We start from the raw sequence: 18,331 nt of genomic DNA on the forward strand, positions 1-18,331 counted from the left end.
ATTACTGTCAGCAGTTAACCAATGGCAGGAGCCGTTTCATCGGCTGCACAAGCAGCAAGATCAAAAGTGAGCCTTTTCTGATTGCTGCATAGTGTCAATTGGCCAATCTCTTCTCCCAGGGAAAAAAAAAAAGTAAATCAAACCTTTGAGAAGCATTTGCTGGTTGAAGTGCTTTCTCTCTAGTGAGGGGGTCTGTGGATTTCTAGTTTATGATAAATAGGACTGTAAAAACCAGGGACGGGAGGGCGAGTGTTCCGGTTCTAGAGCTATGCAGCTGGAGCACTGCCTTTCTCCTTCTATCATGCTCTCCAAGAAATTTCTAAATGTGAGCAGCAGCTACCCACATTCAGGCGGATCCGAGCTTGTCTTGCACGATCATCCCATTATCTCGACCACTGACAACCTGGAGAGAAGTTCACCTCTGAAAAAAATTACCAGGGGGATGACGAATCAGTCAGATACAGACAATTTTCCTGACTCCAAGGACTCACCAGGGGACGTCCAGAGAAGTAAACTCTCTCCTGTCTTGGACGGGGTCTCTGAGCTTCGTCACAGTTTCGATGGCTCTGCTGCAGATCGCTATCTCCTCTCTCAGTCCAGCCAGCCACAGTCTGCGGCCACTGCTCCCAGTGCCATGTTCCCATACCCCGGCCAGCACGGACCGGCGCACCCCGCCTTCTCCATCGGCAGCCCCAGCCGCTACATGGCCCACCACCCGGTCATCACCAATGGAGCCTACAACAGCCTCCTGTCCAACTCCTCACCGCAGGGCTACCCCACAGCCGGCTACCCCTACCCACAGCAATACGGCCACTCCTACCAAGGAGCCCCGTTCTACCAGTTTTCCTCCACCCAGCCGGGGCTGGTGCCCGGCAAAGCACAGGTGTACCTGTGCAACAGGCCCCTTTGGCTGAAGTTTCACCGGCATCAAACGGAGATGATCATCACCAAACAGGGAAGGTAATGCTACACATTCTTGGCTGCCGCTGCTCCAACCGCGGCCCGGGGGCAGGTGCACCCAGGTTGTGATCGCCGCGGCAGCGACGATTTGGGGTCGGGAGCGGAATGGAAGGTGCTCTGGTGCGCCCTAGAGTTGGATGGTTTTTGAAAAGGGGAAAGTGGAAGGGATAACCGCCACGGTGATGTTGGTGGGGGGGACCCTGCTCTAGGAACGTGTTCAGAGAGCCAGTCTGTGGTCGCAAGAAGGCGAGAAACAGGAAGAGCGCCGGCCGGCTGCCGGAGTGATGGGAGGGACGCATCAACGCCCGCAAGCACGGACAGGTGGAGATGCAGGTCGCCAACCCAGCTCTCCACCTGAGCAGTCATACCTGCCGACTCCCCTCTCCAGCTAACCCGCCGCTCTCCCCGAGTCTGGTCTCACTTCTTTCCCTCTCCCACTACCCCTCTTTTTAACCCAGCAGACATTCGCTCATATTTGCCTCGAGAACAAGTTTTGCTGTCTGGCGCCCCGCTTCTTGCATTTAATCTTTAACATTTATTTTCTTTTCCCTTGTTTTCTCTCCCCCTACCTTAATTTAAATAGGCGCATGTTTCCTTTTTTAAGTTTTAACATTTCTGGTCTCGATCCCACGGCTCATTACAATATTTTTGTGGATGTGATTTTGGCGGATCCCAATCACTGGAGGTTTCAAGGAGGCAAATGGGTTCCTTGCGGCAAAGCGGACACCAATGTTCAAGGCAAGTCCTTCCAATTAACACGTTTTCTTGACACTTATTTAGGTGAGAATGATTAATTAAAGCCTTTGTGGACTGGCTCGAGCGACTTTTAAAACGATCGGCCAATGACTTCTAAAAGAAAAAGAGAGACAGGGGGACAAAATGAGCTGCGAGAAGGGGGAGGATTCTACAAAAGCCATTTTAGTCATCCCCAGTTAATAGAAAGAAAGCACGGCCTAAAAAAGCCCCAGCTAATAGGCCTGGCAGTGGAGTAAGCTGTGTGTGCGTCCGTGCGCGTGTGTGTCCTATGTGGTGAGGACTTGAGACTGGACAGTGCCCGGGTCATATGTAAACAACGTATTTCTTTCTTTAGGAAATCGGGTCTATATGCATCCAGATTCCCCGAACACTGGGGCTCACTGGATGCGCCAAGAAATCTCTTTTGGAAAATTAAAACTCACGAACAACAAAGGAGCTTCAAACAACAATGGGCAGGTCAGTGGCTCGAGTGCTCGTGTTCCCTCTGTGTCTCTCTCACACGCACACCCATTCCTCCCTAACATCCAGTCCTTCAGTTTAAAGCAGCACGCGAAACTGGATACGTTTCTTTGCTTCATTAAAAAAGACTTTTAAAAAACTCTATTTCTACCTTCCAAGATTATATTAAATCTATAAAGTTCTTTTGCCCCCCACCCCCATCCTGGGCCCAATTCCGGAGTTCCTGTCTTTGCCAAGTACAAATACTGATAGATTTTGAGAAGGAAATCCACACGATCTGCCGGTTGTGAAAATCTTCGTTCCTCCTTAAAGGAGGGTTAGGGGAAGGGCCCTGAGGATCTATCTGGTGGTGGGGCTCCGTTTTCCTCCGGTGCCCCAGCGGATCCTCGCTCCCAGAGGTACGAGGGCCGGTCTGCCCCAGCCAGGCGAGCCCCACGGTCAGTGAGCCGGGGCAGCGGCTCCAGCTTTCTCCCGCTGGCCCGCGGCTCGCAGCCGGGCACACACTGCCACGCGACCAGCGACCGCGTTTAACACGCCGCCCCGCGCTCCCCTTTCTCTCCGCCGGACAGATGGTGGTTTTACAGTCCTTGCACAAGTACCAGCCTCGCCTGCATGTGGTGGAAGTGAACGAGGACGGCACGGAGGACACTAGCCAGCCCGGACGCGTGCAGACGTTCACTTTCCCGGAGACTCAGTTCATCGCCGTCACCGCCTACCAGAACACCGATGTAAGGAGGCCTAGGGGCTGGGCGCGCGGCGGGCGGCACAGCCGTCTCCGGCACCTGCCGGTATCCCCCGGCCATCTCGGACCGGCCGCTAGCTAGCAGCACTGACATCAGCAACAGCTGGCTCTGCCGCGCGTTTCAGGCATAGGGCTGGAGGCCTGCAGGCACCCTCTCTAAATACCAAGCCGGTGGGAAAATGCTTCCTATTTGTCTCCGTCGCGGGACACTTGAGGTGGCCAGGATTTCTAAGGCCTCTTCTTTTAGGAGTTTTAATTTGGTCCTCAAACTAGAAAAGATTAAAATCTGCTTTTTTTAAGTCCCTTTTTTCCCCCTTTAGAAAACAAGCAGAGCCCCCCCCCCCCCCCGCATCTTATTCTTGGCAAGCTTTGATATTAAAAAAAGAAAGAAAGAAAGAAAAACCTCAGAACTGATGGCTGAAATGACCAAACATCACTGTTCTGGGAGACCAAAAGAACATACACATTCATATATGTGAAAACTACATCAAATTACTGGGAGTTACGGAGTGAGTTTTCTAGCACATGAACCTCTTCAGTATTTGCAAGTTTGCAAGAACTGATTTTAGTGGTTGAATTGACTACTAGAAGTGATGGAGTTTTTTTGTGTGTGTGTTTGTTTTTTTACTTAAATGAAAATATCAGAAGTGGAAACACGCTTTTAAATCATACCTGATTTTAAGATGCAACTTGCAGTTCCTCAGGTTGTGAATCAGAAATGACCAACTTTTAAAAATATGGTGAAACGCTTAAAATAGGCAACATTTGGTGATAAATTCAAGTTCCCCTTAAAGGTTTTGTTTGAATAAGTGCATTGTGTGTAACAAGCATTTTAAGAATGCTAGTTTTAACTTATTTAGAACACATAGGAGAGCTAATTGAAAGCAATCCTTTAGTTTTTGGCATCATTACTTTAAACATGTTTCTTATAACTTTTATGATTCTTCCCCATTTTTGCCTTTCCAGTCATTCCTTCAAAATTTTCAGTTAGGGAAACGTTGCTATTTAATGAAATTGTAGGCCTTAAGCCCCTGTGAAAAGTGGCAGATGATATATTCTTAAACACCCAATCTTCCTGTATAAAAGGTGAGATCACATTCATCCTTTTTTCTCTTTCCCAGATCACACAACTGAAAATAGATCACAACCCCTTTGCAAAAGGATTTCGGGATAATTATGACACGTAAGTAATTTTGCACCTTTCTTCTCAAATAGTTATGGAATTGGGCTTGAAAGCAAAAGTGGATTGTTATGTAAAAGGCTTTTGAAAGCTAGAAAAGCTAGAATATGTGAATACAGGGTTGTTCTAGAGGTTTTTTCCTTTCTTTTTTGTTGGCTCTCTTCTCTGGTGACCTTGTGGCTAGGTACTTGTATGGTTTTGGTCAAAGATTTCTTTCACCTATTTTTAGCTTTCCTGTGAATTACAAAGTTGCTGGCAGGCCTCTGGGGCTGTTTGGCTGGCTGGCTGGGGAAGTTGCCCTGGTTCCCAGGTGCCGGTGTTTTAGGTGATGCTGCAGATGCTCAGCTCAGATTGTGTCTGAAACGGGCAATTCTGCCTGAAAGTGCATGTGGCTCTGGCAGTTGTTACAGTCTCCTTGGCATATGTGACTTTTTATTTACCCATTTCCGAGTTTTATGTAACAGCATTTCCTGTGCAAGTTTATTATGGACTGAATGTGCACCCACCACAGGCAAGTTCATGAGCAGACCACCGTCACAGTTATTGTAGGCTTTGGAAAGAACTCAGATGCTGTTGCTCTGTATTATTTATAAGCTTCAAAAGAAAAATATTTCCTTTTATCTTTTGTACCTAGGTGTGTTTTAATTAAATGAGTTGCTTCCCTTTTCTTCAGACCTCCCTTACCTATTTGTTATTTGTATCTCTTTTCTATCAAAAGGCTGTTTACCAGGGGCAACAGTTGGTGTAAAATGAATGCTTTCTGGGCTTGTTCTGGAATTCTCACTTAGGGGTCCAGTCATAGTGCCTAACAGTTCAGATAATGCTATATAGCAAAATCTAAATCTTGATTGTGGTGGTTCCTCCACTTTTTCGGACCATAAAAGTGTAGGGTACATACATCCTAATTTCATGGCTTGCATTGAATGCCTGGAATAGAGCTAAAAAGCTGAAGTTGTTTTGGCTAGGAATAGATTGTGTGGAGAAAGGGACAAGTGGCTGCCTCTACTCCATCTCCAGGCAGCTATCAACCTTCTCTCCTGGTAATTTATAACAAATCAAAAAGAGCCATTGATATTGCTGCCTATAACCATTACATGTATCCCTCAAAAGTAGTCCAATCGAAGCAGGCCTCTTCAGTACAATTCCCCAGAATAAAAACTTGGCTGCTCTAGTCCTCACAATCTAAAAATGTGGGCCCGGCACAGTGGAAAGTATGTGGCCCAAGAGACCAGGGATGTTGGAAGAGAGTCCTGTAGATTTTGAGCTTTTAATTTTGTTGTGAACATCTGTTCAAAAGCATTTTATTTCACACAAATCAATTCAGTAATCCCAAGAGGGTTGGGAGCTGGATAGGCATGTAAATTGTATCTTTTGCAGATTGCTTTTTTCTTTTAAAAATATTGTGGTGGTAAACAGAGAAGATATTTCACCTTGCTAGTTATGTTCCCTTCCTGCCTCCCTCTACTTCTCTTATTTGAAACTGGAATTAAATTTCAGGAGGGAAATTATGTGCAGTAGGCAGAATAGATCCAAGTGGCCACAGCATAACTCTCACCTGCCCCTTCTCCTCTGGCTGCCTTATGGAAAAGCCACTTCCCTTCAATTCTTACATTACTATAAATTTTAAATAAAAAGCCTCTTTACTGATACAAAAAGATACCTTAGATTTTTAGGGAATAGGGAAGAGCTGAATGGCTTATGATACTCTCCCTTTCCCCTTTTATGTATGTTGGTTATTTGGATCTGGCTCAAATTTGGAGGAACAGGAAGAGGCATAAGAGTTCAGCGGGTACTAGGAGGTTGCTTGGCCACTCACCAGGGAATCTCCTCTCCAAAGGATTAAGAGCTGACAAAACTGAGGCTCTCCTTCAAAACAGTCTGTTGACTAAAGATTAAAACATTTATGTGTGAGCTAAATAAAAAGGGAGGCATGTGTGTATGTGTATGAGAAAACACTTCTACCAATCTCCATCCAATCCCTGGTTCCCTCTCAATACTAATGGGATTTTCTAGGCCCAGAGCCTAAAGTTAATCTTCGATTATTTTATCTAAGGTGATTCCCAATAACAAAATCACTATTAGTGATTGGACAAATTATTTAACTTCCTATTGCCTCAGTTTCCTCATCGGTAAAGTGGGATTATAATAGTACCAGAAGAGGATCGTTGTGAGTTAAATAAGTTACTATCTGTACAGCCCTAGAGACAACAGTGCCTGGCATAGAGTCAAGCTCTGTAAGAGTTAGCTATTGTTAGTGCCCCACTTCTTGAAAGAGGTTGATAACCGTACTGTAGGAGTTTGCTCCAAACTTTTTGCTAGTAATGTATCAAAAGTTGGGAAGAGAAGGTCAAAGTAAAGAACACTTTTTCTTTGTAAAATAATTTTTTTTGGTCGATGACTATTGTTTCCAAATAGTAATTCTTGTTTGTATTAGTAGAGGTGGGGGTTAAAGTCTCACGTAGGGGAAACAATAGACTAATAAGTACTTCGGAGGCTTCCAGCAGCAATCCTGGGGTCTCAGAAGACTGGAGAAGAAGACCAGTCTGATTATTACTTGGACGTGCGCGCGCACACGCACACACATGCACTTGCTTGCTTTTTTTTTCCCTAGAGGTTTCTTAAGCTATCTATAAAAAGGAGAAGATAAATCACCCGAGCAATTAAATGGATACAGGAGGTCTTAAGAGGGTGGAGGAATGGGTACCTTAGAAATTTCGCTCAGAAACTCTTACCACAGAGGAAAGGCCCACTGAGCAAATAGCACCTTCGTCTCTGGGTAAATCTGCCTCAATATGTATGCATATGTTAGAAGTAGGATTAGAGTCCCCTGCTGTGCTCCTCTCTCGTCTTCCTTACACTTGGCAAGAGAGAGCAAGAGGGAAGACTTCCTCTTGGTGCTGTGTATCTTGCTCCGTTCCCTGCATAGGCAATTGGGCCCCTTAATAATTCCACGATTTATTTTGGGGAGGATGCAGGTCTCCATCCTGTACTGCAAGTTACAGATGGAGGAGGTGGGGGCTGGCGAAAAGTGGAGGTGGACTACCCTTCTGCCCCCGAAGGGACCTCCGCGCCACCCCTCGGTTCTCTCTCTCCCCCTCCCCCTTAGGATCTACACAGGCTGCGACATGGACCGCCTGACCCCCTCACCCAACGACTCGCCGCGCTCGCAGATCGTGCCCGGGGCCCGCTACGCCATGGCCGGCTCTTTCCTGCAGGACCAGTTCGTGAGCAACTACGCCAAGGCCCGCTTCCACCCGGGTGCAGGCGCAGGCCCCGGGCCGGGCACGGACCGCAGCGTACCCCACACCAACGGGCTGCTGTCGCCGCAGCAGGCCGAGGACCCGGGCGCGCCATCGCCGCAGCGCTGGTTTGTGACGCCGGCCAACAACCGGCTGGACTTCGCGGCCTCGGCCTACGACACCGCCACGGACTTCGCGGGCAACGCGGCCACGCTGCTCTCCTACGCGGCGGCGGGCGTGAAGGCGCTGCCACTGCAGGCGGCGGGCTGCACCGGCCGCCCTCTCGGCTACTACGCCGACCCGTCGGGCTGGGGCGCGCGCAGCCCCCCGCAGTACTGCGGCGCCAAGTCGGGCTCCGTGCTGCCCTGCTGGCCCAACAGCGCCGCGGCCGCCGCGCGCATGGCCGGCGCCAACCCCTACCTGGGCGAGGAGGCCGAGGGCCTGGCCGCCGAGCGTTCGCCGCTGCCGCCCGGCACCGCCGAGGACGCCAAGCCCAAGGACCTGTCCGACTCCAGCTGGATCGAGACGCCGTCCTCCATCAAGTCCATCGACTCGAGCGACTCGGGGATTTACGAGCAGGCCAAGCGGAGGCGGATCTCACCCGCCGACACGCCTGTGTCCGAGAGCTCGTCCCCGCTCAAGAGCGAGGTGCTGGCCCAGCGGGACTGCGAGAAGAACTGCGCCAAGGACATAGGCGGCTACTACGGCTTCTACTCGCACAGCTAGGCCGCCCCTGCCCGCCCACCCCGCGCCGCGCCCCGGCCTGGACCCTCAGCCAGCCCCTCACAACTCTTCCCCAGCTCCCTCTCCCCAGACCCCACCCTGCGCACCCTCTCATTTTATTTGACCTTCGATGACCGTCTGCGGGGAGTAAGTGCAGGTCTCCACGTGTGATTTTAACCTTTTTTGCACAGCAGTCTCTGCAAGTAGCGCACCGACCTTCAACTTTGCTGTACACCTTTCGGTTTTCCTACTTACTTTCCTTCTGTGAAGTTATCCTCCTAACGATCCTCCTCCCCGTCGTCTTTTTCTCATACCCTCCTTCTCTTTCTTGTGATGAAACTTCACCTTTAGGAGACCTGGGCAGTCCTGTCAGGCAGCAGCGATTCCGACCCGCCAAGTCTCGGCCTCCCCATTAACCATAGGATGTTGACTCTAGAACCAGGACCCACCCAGCGCGTCCTTTCTTATGCCCGAGTGGATGGATGGATGGTAGGGATGTTAATAATTTCAGTGGAACAAAGCCTGTGAAATGATTGTACATAGTGTTAATTTATTGTAACGAATGGCTAGTTTTTATTCTCATTGTCAAGGCACAAAACCAGTTCATGCTTAACCTTTTTATTCCTTTCCTTTTCTTTCTTTGCTTTTCTTTTTCTCCTCATTCTTTCTATCTCTTTTTTATTTTCTTGTGAGATGATTAACAATATTCTAAGGGGCTCTAGAAACATGAAATACTCGATAGTGATGGGTTTCTCACTTCTCTTCAATCCGTCGCATGAAATTACTATGTGCCCTAAAGCACACAAATAGCTAAGGAGAATCCGCCCAGACACCTGTAAGGGATAGGTGTCTGTTCATAGGCAAGTCGATTAAGTGGCATGATGCCTGCAAAGCAAAGTCAACTGGAGTTGTATGTCTCCCCGCCCCCCTTCCTTCTAAATAGAATAGCTCCGACATCAGCAATATTATTTTTGCCTTATTTGTTTTTTCCCAAAGTGCCAAATCCATTACTGGTCTGTGCAGGTGCCAAATACGCTGACAAACTGTTTCTGAATATCTTTTCAGTCCCCCCTCCACCTTTATACGCTGTAAATCTTTGTAATGAATACTCTACTAATGATATAGATGACTGAATTGTTGGTAACTATAGTGTAGTCTAGTGAAGATGAATTGTGTGAGTTGTATATTTTACTGCATTTTAGTTTTGAAAATGATTTCCCCGCCACCTAGAAACAGCTGAAATTTGACTTCCGTGGGAGAACACTAGCATTAATGCAAGTAAGACTGATTTTTCTCCCCTCTAAGTCTTGTTATATTTGATAAGGAGCATTAATCCTCCTAGAAATAGGTTAGTAGAATTTCTAATGTGTAGCAAACCTATACTTTTTAAAAAAAAATTTATGTGAAATATGCATCATACACAATATTCAATCTAGGTTCCAGTCCGTGGGGGGGATTTTTCCTAATAGGAATTCAGGGTCTAAACGTGTGTATATTTTGGCTCTTCTGTAAATCTAATGTTGTGATTTTTATATTTGTTTCGTTTTGTCTGTGAACTGAATAATTTATACAAGTACACACTCCACTGAGAAACGTTTTGTTTTTTGCTCGTTTGTATCGTCTGTGTATAACAAGCAAAATAAACCTGGTAAAACGCTAACTATGGTGTTCGAAAGCCGTTTACAGTTTGAAAATAATTTATTATAGGTGATTACTTTTAAAAGATACGGAGGACTAGCCTTTCCCCACTCCGATATATGGCAGTCTGTTTAATGGGAACCACCTCCCATTTCCCCCTTAAGTTTGTTTAATAGCACTACCAGGAATTACTGTTTTCTTATTTACAATTATTTAGTTTCCTATGAGTCAAGTTACACTTTACTGTGCTCATTTTTTTTTTTTTCCAGGAAAATATACTCACTTTTTCTTATATCTATCTGGTTCTTCCTGACGTTGGAAATAATGCGAGCAAGTAGTGTCTTTAAATAAGGAGTTAAGAATTTCTTTACATTTTACAAAGGCGGGAGGCGTTCGAGAATAGGGTGTAATTTAAATGCCTGTCAAAATAGGCTGTTGACCACAGATGCCGAAATTTCTGGTCTTGCATACCAGGCCTTGGAGGTGAGTGGCAAATCTCTAACCGCACGCACTGAACGGCCTACGTGTCTTCCCCGGATGGTTTCGGAGGCTTGGGCAGGGGTTGGGGTGGGCGTGTGCAGAGTGGAGAAGGACCCAGAAGACAAATTCGTGGAAGGGCCGTTCTTAACCACTGAGTTTAAAACCTGCTTTGGGAGGTATGGGGGTGGGGAGGAGGGACACCACTCTGTTCTTTTGTGGTGGAATCCCTTTGCTAGTCCTACCCCATCCCTTTGCCAGATCCCATCCCTTAAGAACAAATGTAGAAATACGGAATTCCAGCCCGGGGGATGCTGCGTCTTGGACAAGGAAGGAGTCCGCACGGTTCTGCCTTTACCTCTTGGAGAAGCAATTTTTGTAGTTTTGTTTCCAAAGAGAGGTGACCCAGGAAAGGGGGGAAATGTTTCAAAATTCTTGCTTGGTCTGGGCCAGTCTCAAGTTAAGGGACTATATTTACCATCATCTAGAGATTGTCCCGTATCCCCTTTGCAGTTTGACAGACGTAAATAGGCTTCAAAATTCCAATTAAGAAGAAAATTCGAGGGAGAATAAAGCTGACTTGTCTTCCCGGGGCAATTCCGCCACTAGACGGCGTTCCGTGGAGTTTTGTCTGCCACATAGAAAAGCGATGAACTGATTTTCCTTTGTGTTTTCTTCTCCCTCCCCACACCTAAGAACTAAACAAGAGGACGAAAAGTACAAAACACGGGGCCCGTGTAGCAAGGGAAGTGGAGCGGTGCCTTCATGTCGTCACCCTCCCGACCCCGGCTGCGTTTCTCGGACCCCGCCACCCAGGCCCGCAGAGGAGGCGGCACACGTGCTGTCGGGAGGGCGCGGGATGCGGGGGCGAGGGGCCCGCGCTCGCCTCTCGGACCCGAGCCCCGGCCGCGGGAGCGCGCGGCGCCCAGCCCGGCCCGCCACCCTCGGGGCAGAGTCACCGTGTGCGAAGGAGTCGGTGTCATGTGCGTAAACGAAGCTCTAAGAAGCCGAGGATAGATTTCACAGGAACGTAGTGCCTTGTACTGAAAGACGCGCTTTAGCTGATATTAGGAAGTTCTTAAAAAAATCGGGGAGGTCGTTTCCCTTGCAGCTCTGCCACCATCTGCTGTGTGGACTGAGTCAGCGTGAGGTAAATTTGCATCTTCGCGCTCCTCTCGGAGGCAGTGTGCGTTCTTGTCCCTTTAAAACATGATCATTTCTCCTCGCTTCCAAGAAGTCTTGGGTGTCTAGTGAAGTGACACTGCCAGTGTGTCTGAGAAACTGCTGCTGTTCAAAGGAAATCAGAGTTTGGATTTGGGAGGCCCTGTGGGGATCAAAGTTCGCGTCCCGGGTTAGAATTCGAGTTGCCTTTTATCTCCGTGAGGGCAGGGGTTAGGGTGAGGACGGAGAGGGATGGCGCATCCTCTGCGTAAACTCGGACTTCCTACGTTTTCAGTAGTGTGTTTTCAAAAGAGAAAGGAATTAAAAAGAAGGCGAGCGTGCGGCTAGCACTTTATTCTGCCTATTCCTTCCCGCCCTCGCAATCCGCGCCATCTTAATTCGCTTTCAGTCTTACTCGGGGCTGAGCGCGGCCGCGGGCAGGTGCGGCTCTGCCGGGCCAGAGGGGTGCTACGCCCTCGGTGTTTCACCCTCCGGGCAGACGCGGCCCGTCGGTGGAGGCGGAGGCGGGAACAGAGCGCGCCGTTGCGGTTAGTCCTGTCCTCGCAGGCGAGGCTGCAGCTGGGCCTGGGCGCATACGAGCCCAGGGCAGCCGTTCGGGCCGTTCCGGAGGCCTGGCGCCGCCACTGAGCCTGGGCCGGGGCAATCCCGCTTCGCCGTCGGGCGGGCGGCGGCGGCGCCCTGGCTGTCACGGCCTCGGGTCCAGGTCAGGGGTCCAGGCTGTGGGTCGAAACTACGAGTCCAGGCCCAGATTCAGGCTAGGAGCCAATCGGTTCTCTGAGTACCCCCTTCCCGCTCCCCGACCCATCGAGAAGGGCCCGCGGCCTTGGCTCTGCCTTTGGCTCGGGCCTAATAGGGCAGCCTCCCGGCCCGCTGCTCTTTTAGAGCCAGGCCCCACAACTGATTAGGATGTAAGACGTGAAAACTTTTTTAGGACTAGCAGAAACTTACCGGACAGTTTGTTTTAAAAGTCAGGTTGTTTCTGTCTTTTTAGGACCGACTTACCTCACCAGAGCTTTTAAAGTATAGTAATTTAGCGCCTATAGAGAACTTTCTGAGCTCCCTTACCTCCTGCAGTTAAATTTTCTTAGCACTGCTAAAACTTTGGGACCCACCTTTTCTGTGTGTGTGATATTAAGTGTTTATCTTTTCAGCACTGAAGGTTTAAAGGATGATCTACTTTCTGTTTAGAATTCAGGTTAAGAACAATAGCTTTGTTCAATAGAGGCAATTTATATTCCCAGAGAATTAAAAACACTCTATTGCAATATTTGGACAATGTGTGTGTTAATAAGTGATTTTATAAGACGTTCACCCTGTCCTCAGGTGCAGCACTTTTTTGTGTGTGTATATGAGTTATTTTATCATGTAGGCATTTTGGCCATGGGATAGGAAAAAAAGTAGAACCCATGATCCTGTATGAAAACAAAACTGTGTTTTCTCCTGAAAGCAACAGCAACAGTTATTATTTTTAGACAAACTTATGAAATAGTCGACAACTTTGGAGCCTAATGATTCGATTCAATTTTTAAAATATTTAATTTTCTTTGGTATGTTGGCAATTGCTTGGCTGATTTTGATATTTGAAAGAGTAATATTTTAGCCTAGTATCACTAAAATCAGTTCCTTGAAAGGTAGCTGAGACTTTTTAAGCTGTGATTCATTGAAGTTACAATCTGAATGCAAGATTTACTTTTGGACAGTCAGGTTTTCTTTTGCCAGAACAACAAGATAATAATCTCTAAGAGAAGACAGAGGTTTTGCATTATACTTGGTTTAATTCAGTTGCTTTGAGATTTGTGTCTTCCTGGTTCCTGTCTTCAGCTAGTACATTAGGTTGCCTCACATTTAAAAATATATTCCCTTGAAAGAAAACCCCACTGCTTTCACAATAAAGTAAACTTGATGGTGTACAAATCACTGGTCTCATCTGAGCTGATTACATCCGCCTTGCTTGTATTTTACACCCACAGTATGGTTTGCAGCAGTGTTCAAGGCATGGCGTGAAAAATTTGATTTGAATGGTTCCATTAAAGCAATGAAAAACAAAACAAAACAAAAAAAGCATGGCTTATTAGATCTTATAGTGATAGCTCTCTCTCTTACTATGCTAACTCTGAAATAAATATGTAATCTAGTATTAGGAACATGGCATTAAGAAGACTCTTGCTGGTAATATTTAATTTAATAAACATACTAACTGTGACATTATTAATGCAATGAAGCTTGTACCACAAGCTGGTTCTTTTAGGTTGTTTGACCTATTACTTATCACTAGATTCTTTATAAACATATCCTGCAATTTATAACTTAAATTGTATATTAAAATTATTTTGGACTCCAACTCTTTAAAAATATCTGCCTGACAAGGCACTCATTTTATATATAAAGCATTTATATTTGGGTATCATGGCACACCTTTTATGAGGCGAAAGAGGTCGTTTATGAGGGGAGAGCATCTCTAGGGATATTCCGCTTGTTGTTTTAGCCTATATAGCTATTTTGTTCCAACAGTAGTAGGAAAAAAAATAATATAAAACGAAGTTTAGGGGCAAGAGTTAGCTCTATATTTTGATGATTATACTCAGTTTTAAGAAATGGCAAATTAAATTTTCTGGTTGAAAAATAAAATCGTGCTTATATTAGGTTTAGTGCTTATATTAGTTTTATTATGTTTGGGTTTAGTAAATCTCTTCAGGTTAACCAAAGTGTACTTTATTGGAAAAACCCTTTTTATTACAATCCTATTACAGGTGCCTAAAAAGGAAAAAGCCAATAATGTTCTTAAACTGCAGGGTCTTTCTAGCTCACATTTAAACATTTAAGATGTGTTTGTCATTTATTTTGCCATTCCTAGTATGAAAGGGAAGGCGTTTTTCAATCTTAGAAAAATTCAAAGCAATTTTTTGGTTCTCAGTTAATTCAGTTTCATCTTAAAAGTTCAAATTTAGCAAAGCACATGTTCCCTTGTTCATGCCAAGTGTGATAAAACTAGTCGAAAAATAAAACCATTGCAAACAAGTAGAGCACTGCACTTCACTGCACACTATACAGGCCACATCCTTTCTAGGTCTGATGTCACTGCCTGCTGGGCTGCCATTTGTAGGCACATGTAAGTTAGCCTTTGAAAGCTGATAGAAAGCACTATTCTTTCAGATACGCGTGTTTGAATTGTGTGTGTGCTTTAAATATACTTTTTGAATAGAGATATACACACCCGTGAACATTCAAACATTTGCCATCTTCTATCAACAAAAGGTTATTCTTTTTGAGCTCGATGATGTTTTTTTCTCCCTATGCATTAGAAGGTAATATTTTCTTTGATTGTATCTAAAATATGAATTAGCAAATTACCTCTCCCCCTTTATAATGTAGTCAAATTATAGGCTACTTTGTGGAATTATAACTTTCTTAATTTAATCTTTGTATTTACAATATTAAGCAATCACAATTTTTTTCTTTTTAGTTTAACATCCTTGAACTTCAATGAATAAATATACATGCATTTTACATAGATTCAATTTAGACCATCTGCAGTCAACACAGACATTTTATGAGAACTTTTCAGTTAATATATAGATTTCTATTATTTTGAATGGCTTGCTCAATTGGGAATTTACTGAAGGCCAAAGCATCATTTCTAATTAAAAATGTTTCAAAAGTGGCTAATACTATTGTAACCTGATCTGTTTTTGAGTTGAAAAATTATAATTTTGGACATAATTTTACAAAATAACAGCAATGTTTACTATTCAGAACCTTCCTTTAAGAAAATAGATACTATAGTGAGAACTTACCCTTTCAAGTTTACTTACCATTGAATGCTATATGTTTTGCTCAAATAAAATTTTTTTTCCCTACCTCTGTCTTAATTTGCTATTTTTAAAATGACTACATTCCTAATAATTCATAGAGCTCATTCACCTTTGGGATTCACTCTTTTAATTTATGCTCACATTCTGCTTTCTTCCTGTGGAGAAAGTCAAAGAAACATACTGACTTCCTCCTCAACATATTTGTTCTCTCCTCCTCTAACTCTGCTCTCTCTGACACTCATTTTGCCCTTGTTGACTCTCTTGCCAACAACTTTTTTAAAGCCTACTCTTTTTTTCTCACACTACCACTCTGAATCTGAATCTTTATAAAATCTATATCTGATTCATCAGTTTGTTTATTTCAGGTCAGAACTTTTATGCTTTCCTCAAAAGCAATTGTAAAGACTTGAGGACAAACGTCAGATACAATGTCTTTTTATTTAACCCCTCCCTCACTGTGTGTGTGCGCGCACGTGTGTGCGCGCACGTGTGTGTGTGTGTGTGTGTGTGTGCGCGTTTGTGTGCCTTTACCTAAATACCTCTATTATCACTTCATCTCTTGATATTCACTTTCTGTTATCTTGTTTCATTTTGTATTTGTGAAAGAACAACAAGGACAACTTAATATTTTTGTCTTTATTGGTATTTCTGTTCTCTTCTTTACACATAACATTCTTAGCTATATGAGGCATTGCATTTATCCTTGCTCTCTTTTGTACTTAGGCCCATCTTTCAATGCTTTCTTTGATCCTTTTCAATTCAGCTCCCTCATTTGCGCAGACATTACAATCTTTTTTACTATGTTCACCAGTGTACTCTTAACCAAATGTAATGGCCTTATTGCAGACTAATCTTTATTCTCTTAGGTATTTTAAATCATAATTAGCCCTTTGGGTGCTTCAGAATTACATATTCTACAACTCCTTCATTTTCTCCTTCCTTCTTCCAGCTTTTCTTTCATGAATATCTCTGCTTGCATGATTACTTATTTATTCATTTACTCATTCACTTTTTCATTCATTCATTCATTTTTATGGGTTTCCGTAGGGTTTTCTTTTCACAGAGTATGTCCTTCGATACCTCTTGTAAGAAAACTTGCTAGACATGTAACTTGTGATATGGAAAAATAGGATAGGAGAAAGAAGATCTTGTAATGTTTTTCTTGATATATGTATATCTTTAACCCATTGTTTAATAGCCTTCACTTATTTGGTTTCTTATTTCTTGTAGCCTGATACATTTTAAATTGACATTCTGGGTTTTCCTATTTGTCTTTCTTTCCTCAAACCATCTGATGCTAACTCATGTTCTCTTTACCCTTACCCTAAGTTTTAACATGATGAAGATTAAAATAAGTTTTTAAAAAGTTAATTTTTAAGTTAATATTAATTTAATCCATTAAGGAGATTACCATATGAATTTTATATGCCAATACCATTAAGAAGAAAGGGTTTTTATGGCTATACAATCATGTGTACCATATTTTATTAACTAAATACATCACTATCAGCCCTTTCTATACATAGCTTCGAAAAAATACAGTACCAAACCTAAGAGATTCAGGCCTTGCAGATCATGAGAAACAATTTTACTTGCATTACCCCTTCTTTAGGGCACTCTTTGTTCCTGAGTTTAAACTTTAAAGCTACACACATTTTAAATTTCATTTTCAATTCTTTTTGCTTTAGAGTCATCTTTCAAAATGTAAATGTGTGTGCGTATGTGATTGTCTGTAACAGCATGATGAGTCTGGAGAACAAGAATATAAAGTCAAGAAAAGTAACGGGTATTTTTGACACTCCTTGCAGTCTGCTGCCCTAGGTACTGTCATGACTGTGTGCTCTTTGGGGATTTCCTAGTAGATCCTGAAGAAGTACCTTTTTAATTTAAAATAATTTTGTACTTCCTAGCATTAGGATCAAGAGTCTTTAAATTTATTATTACTTAATTTGCACATAGTATGACTTCTATTTGAGTAAGAAGTTGGTGAAAATGGCACTATGTCAAAGAAATGTTGATATAATATGACTGAAATTTGTAGTTGGTGCCATGGAAATTTAGTATGTAAGATACCTATATTAAATTTGTTTTGGAACTATAGCTCTCAAAAGAACTTGACTCCTGTGGTATAGTAGAAAACACAGTGGACACAAGTAAGACACTTTATTTCTATGATTTTCACTATCTTCATTTGTAAAATAAAGTTATAACTAAATCTTTCAAATATCTTCTGGCTTTAAAGAACTGTGGTTTTTGTGGACCTCTGACTTCCTATGCAGTTTGAGTTCAAATGTTCTGAGCTAGGGTAGAAGAACTACCTCTAGATCTTTCAAAATTTTTAAACTGGGATTCACAGTAATAGATATACACACACACATACATACATACACACAAAAGTTTTACAAAATAATATTTGCATTTACCATATTGATATACTCTGATACTTTTTTTTTGATGTTCAATTTCATTGAAAAGAAAATTCTAGTAAATTTATTTTATGATTCTCTAATGGACAGTGACTTGAAGTTTGAAAGACATTGCCGTAGTGATATTGCTAATTTGAGTAGCCTAGAATGTCCTCAATTTTCTCTTATATCTCTATGCATGTATTTTGATTTTTTTTTTCTGGAATGGTATAATATACCTATTAGCAAAATAGAGCAAATCTTATCTAATAATTCACTTGAATGTATGGCACAAAGAGTGATTGGGCATAAAGATGGAGAGACTCACCTTTACAAAGTTCTTTCCATTATAGAAGGTTAAGGCATCTCTCTTTGAGATTTTTATATTTTATTTAGGGCTTAACCTTTCTTTCTTTTTTCTTTTCTTTTTTTAAAGGCATTTCATATATTTCTCTCTCTCTCTCTCTCTCTCTCTCTCTCTCTTGCACACACACCCATACTTACTCCAAGCATATTGATTTATTGAAAATCAAGGTCACTTCTAGTCTTGGGGTAAGCAGGCCCATTACTTGCTGATGTGGTTCTTTGCATGAACTGCCTGCTTCCCTTTCCTTACATGAAGACATAGCTGGACGGAGGGAAGAGGATAGCAGCAACTTTTCATAGCCTCTAGGTCAATTGATCCACATTAGAATCACCAGAGGAGTTTTAAAAATTTGGATGTTTAGATTCGCACCCCATACCAAAATATCTGGTGG

At 43.6% G+C, this 18,331-nt stretch overlaps 1 protein-coding gene across 1 annotated transcript; it reads left to right on the forward strand.

Moving 5' to 3' along the window:
• Positions 1–268: 268 nt before the first annotated feature.
• TBR1 (T-box brain transcription factor 1) lies at positions 269–8,062 on the forward strand. Its single transcript, XM_063077454.1, has 6 exons — positions 269–960; positions 1,544–1,698; positions 2,051–2,172; positions 2,745–2,903; positions 4,039–4,100; positions 7,204–8,062. The coding sequence occupies exons 1-6, from the start codon at positions 269–271 to the stop codon at positions 8,060–8,062; spliced, it is 2,049 nt and encodes a 682-aa protein (XP_062933524.1).
• Positions 8,063–18,331: the final 10,269 nt, after the last annotated feature.

The sequence above is a fragment of the Cynocephalus volans genome, chromosome 1 (assembly GCF_027409185.1).
Source record: "Cynocephalus volans isolate mCynVol1 chromosome 1, mCynVol1.pri, whole genome shotgun sequence".
Classification (NCBI taxonomy): Eukaryota; Metazoa; Chordata; class Mammalia; order Dermoptera; family Cynocephalidae; genus Cynocephalus; species Cynocephalus volans.

Bases quoted from the DNA above. Each gene is read 5' to 3' on its own strand.
- TBR1 (XM_063077454.1), top strand. From the start codon at position 269: ATGCAGCTGGAGCACTGCCTTTCTCCTTCTATCATGCTCTCCAAGAAA. The intron at 961-1,543 runs GTAATGCTACAC...TAATTTAAATAG, and splicing joins ATCATCACCAAACAGGGAAG to GCGCATGTTTCCTTTTTTAA. The intron at 2,904-4,038 runs GTAAGGAGGCCT...TCTCTTTCCCAG, and splicing joins CCGCCTACCAGAACACCGAT to ATCACACAACTGAAAATAGA.